The following is a 5277-nucleotide window of genomic DNA, read 5'->3' on the forward strand; positions in this document are numbered from 1 at the left end:
CAAAAAAATTTGAAAGGTTCTACGTCCACAATATTTTTACAACAAATCATATAGGTGGTTAGTTGTTATTGGTTCAAATTTGAACCTAACACTAAGATTACTTTTTTACCCAACAATAACAACCAGTAACAACTTGCCACTTAAAATTTGTTGTAAAAATATTATAGACATATCATTTCTCAAAAAATTTTAAACTTCGGCTATAATAGAAATAAATATAAATTTAAATTTAAAAATATAAGGTTAGTATCCTGACGTTTTTTTTTTTAGAAGATATCCCGGAAGTTGGATTTTGAAAACTCACTGAACACGAAAAAATAAAATTTGAGACCTCTAAAAAGAAAAAACGAAAAAATAAAAAAAATTGTCCTTCGAAAACAAGCAGGGTTTTAACAAATTCAAAAACCCTAAACATAATCTGCATTGTCTTTTGTCTCTCACAATTTTTTTTCACCAAAATTGTTTTATTTTGATTCTTTGACTCTCCGAAGAAGATGCCGTCGGAGGATTCGAAGCTTGCGAAGAAGGAAGAAGAAGAGGTCGAGGACGACGACGATGAAAAGCCGATTTTCCATGGCCTCAAGAAGAAACTCTCAAATGCAAATGGCGCTCGTGGTTCAGCCAAATCTAAACCCAAACTCAAAAAGGAAGAGAGTGAAGACGAAGACGATGACGAAGACGACAAGCCTATCGCCAAACGGAACTCTATTTCTAAGCCCGACAAGGTTTTCAAAGTCTTTACCTTTTCTTTCTTTTTTGGCCTTAAATTTTGAAAAAAAGGTATAGGCTTTCTGGTTATATATAGGAAAGGAACGATTTTCATTCAATGGGTGATTTTTGTTTAATATAGTAAAAATGGGGTTTGATTAATATTTAATGTTGCGCTTGTTTAGTAACCAGAGGTTTTGTTTGGTATTTATTTTTGAGTAATGGGTCTGGTTTGGTTTGGTTTTGTTTTCTTTTGTGGAAGGAACCGAAGAAGAAGAAGAGAACAAAGGAGGTGGAGAAGAAGAGCAAGGAGGTAGAAAATGCACCAGAGAAAAAGAAGAGGGAGAAGAAAGTTTATGATTTTCCTGGTCAGAAGCGAGACCCTCCTGAGGAGGTAGAAATACAATGTTGTTTTTGTTTCACTTGGTTTTAATTTTTAGCTTTCAAGATGTTTACTTTGAGGGTTTTTAAGTAATGGGATTGTTGCTTTGTGGAATTTCAGAGAGACCCACTGAGGATTTTTTATGAGACACTCTATAAGCACAGCCCGAACAGTGAAATGGCGCAGTTCTGGTGAGTCATTTTGCCCCAATTGGGAAAATCCTTTTTAGTAGTGTGACATGCAGTTTTGACGCTGAGTTTCATTTTGCTTCTATTATTTGCTTGGCTTTTAGAATGTTAAAAAAGAAGAGAAGAGTGATTGCCTAAAAGAAAAGAACATATGTGTCATGTTTTTCTTTCCTTTTTCACCTTCTCTCCTTAAATTAGTCAGAGCAATTGGGTGTTTAGTACTTGTGAAGAGGAAGGATAGCCTTCAATGTCTAACCGAACTCAACAAATAGTAAAAAAATTGTGAAGTTGGGGTTAAGAATGAATGATAAACACCAATAGCATGAGGAGTGCAGTGAAACCATATGAGTTCACACTTTACATATTATGAGAATGAGGATGAGTAACCCAAACGAGTCACTTCCCTATAAATATGAAATGAAGAATAGGATACTTCTCTTGATGAGCTGTATCCAATGTATAAGGCTTTATCTGATAATTTGGATTGGTTAACCCTATTAGTGGGTGACATATGAGAGGATAGGTTCTGTATTATATATAATTGCAGAAAGATTTTTTCTATTTATTCTTTTGTTTGTGTTGCACCCCCCCCCCCCCTCTTTTTTACCAAAAGAACAAAAAAAAAAAAAGTCTGTGTTTGTATGTATGTGTAGAATTAATAATCATATCATGCAACACATCACTCTGCATATCATTGAGTCTTTGTAAACTTGCCAATTGTATGTGTATATGTAGGTTTTGGACTTTGCTTTTGATTCAATCTTTTTGTCTTTAGTTTCATTGATGTTTGTTTTGGTGTATTCGTTTTTGTTTGATTGTTTGTACCTGTAATAAGATTATTTTGTAGTTCTTCTTAATTTTATTTTTATGGTACACCAAAATATGAGTAATTTTTGGTGTCTGAGTGTCTGTTGGGATAAGCTGAAAATTTCAGCTTATTTGCAATTTCAGCTTATTTTTGCTACTATTTATGGGTCACATTGCACTTTTTGGTACTATTCATGGGTTCTACTGTACTATTTCAGTTAACTTTTACTTTTATCTAAAGTACTTACAGCAAAAGTTTTCAGTTTCAGTTAAATAAGCTGTTTCTAAATGGACACTTTGGGATCTACTTATTTTGCTGAAACTAAAAACTTTTTGCTGAAAATACTGTAGATAAAGGTAAAAATTAGCTGAAATAATATAATAGAATCTATGAATAGTACCAAAAAGTGCTGTGGGACCTATGAATAGTAGCAAAAATAAGCTGAATAATAAAATAAGTTGACAAAAATAATCCATGCCAAACACACGCTGAGTAAGAAACTTTCTTACAGGTTTTGATTTTCAAAGTAGCACAACTTTTCAGTGTATATGCTATTGATATGCTGCATGCCCATAAGGGATGGATTGATATTAATATTAGCATTTAGTATATCAAGCTGTAAGTAGTTTGGACTGCTCTAGACATTTTAGTCACTTTCAAGACATTATATTTTGGGGTGGACTAAGTTTTGATTTGTTAACAAATATGATTTAATGATCAATTATCTTTTCACCACTTTGCCCTTTGTTATGGTGTCACTCTTTTTGCTCCAAGCAAGGGAGCATCTTTAATCATGGATCTGGCTGTATTTGGTGGGTGTACCTTTATCCCTCACTTCCTCTATAATTTCATGTTCGAGATTATGTCTAGCAAGCAGATTGCATGTTGAAAAATTTAAGCAGTAGCTAAAACCTAGCAAATATATAGCAGCCCTTGAACTTGAACAGTCAATGTTAATGCTAAAATCATGGCACGGGTAAGCATAACATTTCAATTACTTCAAGCCCTATACGGATGTCAAAAACTCTATATAGTGCCATTAATGCATTCAGGAACAAAAGGATTTACCTTGTGACTAAATTCTTGAAAACCAAAAATTGTTGTCATTTAACAAACAAGTCCACATAAACTATTACAAAGGTTACATGGAAGGCAATCAGAATTCTCCATAATCTCTGCTCATGTTAAACTAAATATCTTGCTATAATGCTATATATATGCTTAGGTTTTAGTTAAGGCTTAAATTTTGCAATATGCAATCTGCTTGCTGGACTAGTTGGTTGAGCAGCTGTTGTTGCCTCAGGAGGAAATTTTGGCTATATGTGATTTCAAAATGTAATCATGTTAGTGTAGATGGATGATATGAATATCTTGCATTAGGAATGGGTGATTTATTTTTTCATCTTTGATGATTTGATCCTTTTCTAAAATGTCATATTGGATCACTTTATATATAATCTGGACTTAAAAAGAAAAAAAATGCTTCTGTTTTAAGTACTCTATCATAGTCACCATATCTTTCCTCAGTAAGAAAATAGTATCCACTTCTTTGGTCAGTAGATGCATATTGCAGATCACCTGGTTCAACCTCCAGTCCACTCTCTGTGTGAGTTCTTTTACTATTAACTATAAAAGAAGACAGAGAGAAAGCACTAGTAAACTATGGACTTGCATAGTAGTTCCATGTATTGGAATGTATAAGTTTAGTTTCCTACATACATATCAGGCACAACCCCATCTTTTAGATCTTTGTGCGTTCTTTCCTTGTCTTTTTTTCAAATTTAGTGCTTCTTTTAATGCTCATTATAATGTGAGACATACTTTGACATGATTTAGTAATTCTGCTCATTAGAGATTAGTTTGCCATACCATGTGATTGGGTTGATTCTTCCTGTTGCATTGATATGTACTTGTTTGTATCTGTTATTTGCAATATAATTATAGCTAGGGTTGCATATTTAAAAGAAATGTATTCAATTTGGTTGCAGGATGATGGAATCTGGTTTGCTTTCCAAAGAAGAGGCAAAGAAAGTTTATGAGAAGAAGCAGAAGAAGAGTCTTCAGCAAAAGCTCAGTTCTCCAGCCAAAGTTGTAGCTACTTTACAGCAGAGTACTAAGTCTGTTAGTGTTAAGAGAAAATTACCATCCTCTCCAGCTTCTTCGAACGAAAAGAAGACAACAGACTCAAAAGTTGCATCAAAGCAGTCTAAGAAACAGAAGATTGAAGATGGAAGCTCTGATGATGACTTTGTTTTGGCTAACAAGAAGAAAAAACTATCCTCCCAAGTTTCTTCTAATAAAAAGAAGACGACCGTCTCCAAAGCTTTATTGAAGCAGTCTAAGCAAAAAAAGGTTGTTGATGGAAGTTCTGATGATGAATAGGATGATAGCTTTAAATTTGATGTGTCCAAACAAATGAGAAAGCAGCCTCAAGCAGCTGAATTATGTTTAACCTGAACTGATTAGGACCTCTCACATTTATTTACTGTCACTTGTTAATATCTTTGCTGATTGAACTTCTGTAAACACTAATAGTGGCAATGCAATGCCCTCATTGAGATGATGGTTTTACGACTTAAGGCGGTGACTTAGTGGTAGGAAGCCCTTATGACCTATCATACCTATGAGCTCATGAGTTGTGGGTTTGTGACAAGGCCCATTAGTGCTCCGATTGGTACCGCACCATAACGCAATGCCTAAATAGTGTGGGGTAGTGACCACACCTGTGAGCCCTTTTTATTTTTGAATGTTGGGCAGGCCCTTTTCTAGGTTGTACTTCAAACCAAAATTGAATTGCATGAGAACACTCCTTTCCAAAGTCTATAGTGCCTCAATTATCTTTCATGCTATTTTCTACGAAGATATTTCTCATCTTCTTTTTAAATGTCTGTCATACTGGCAATCTCCTTTTTGAATTTACTGAAAATCAAAGCAGGTAGAAAAGAAAAGAAAATCAGTGCAGCTGGGAATAGGAAAATAATTCCTTAGGCTATTCACTAAAATAAAATTATAAAAAGAGCTGTGGCTATAGCTTAAGTCATTTCTTTTGAGCCGGACTCCGATTCAAATTTAAATTTTTTACAATGGTAGAGGGTAATGAAGGCTAATGATCTTTCCAAAAAATAAAGAAGGTGAAAGTGCCAGAGTTGATGATTTCCTTAAACCATTTGTACAGTATGGGTTTGGTTGCC

General features: G+C 34.2%; 1 protein-coding gene across 1 annotated transcript; it reads left to right on the top strand.

Moving 5' to 3' along the window:
* Positions 1-311: 311 nt before the first annotated feature.
* On the top strand, positions 312-4660 carry LOC115974497 (nucleolar and coiled-body phosphoprotein 1). The gene is made up of 4 exons (XM_031094890.1): positions 312-725; positions 971-1102; positions 1211-1281; positions 4075-4660. Exons 1-4 carry the CDS (start codon positions 495-497, stop codon positions 4466-4468), a joined length of 828 nt encoding a protein of 275 aa, XP_030950750.1. The 5' UTR covers positions 312-494; the 3' UTR covers positions 4469-4660.
* Positions 4661-5277: the final 617 nt, after the last annotated feature.

Source organism: Quercus lobata, chromosome 2 (genome assembly GCF_001633185.2).
Source record: "Quercus lobata isolate SW786 chromosome 2, ValleyOak3.0 Primary Assembly, whole genome shotgun sequence".
NCBI classification, from domain to species: domain Eukaryota; kingdom Viridiplantae; phylum Streptophyta; class Magnoliopsida; order Fagales; family Fagaceae; genus Quercus; species Quercus lobata.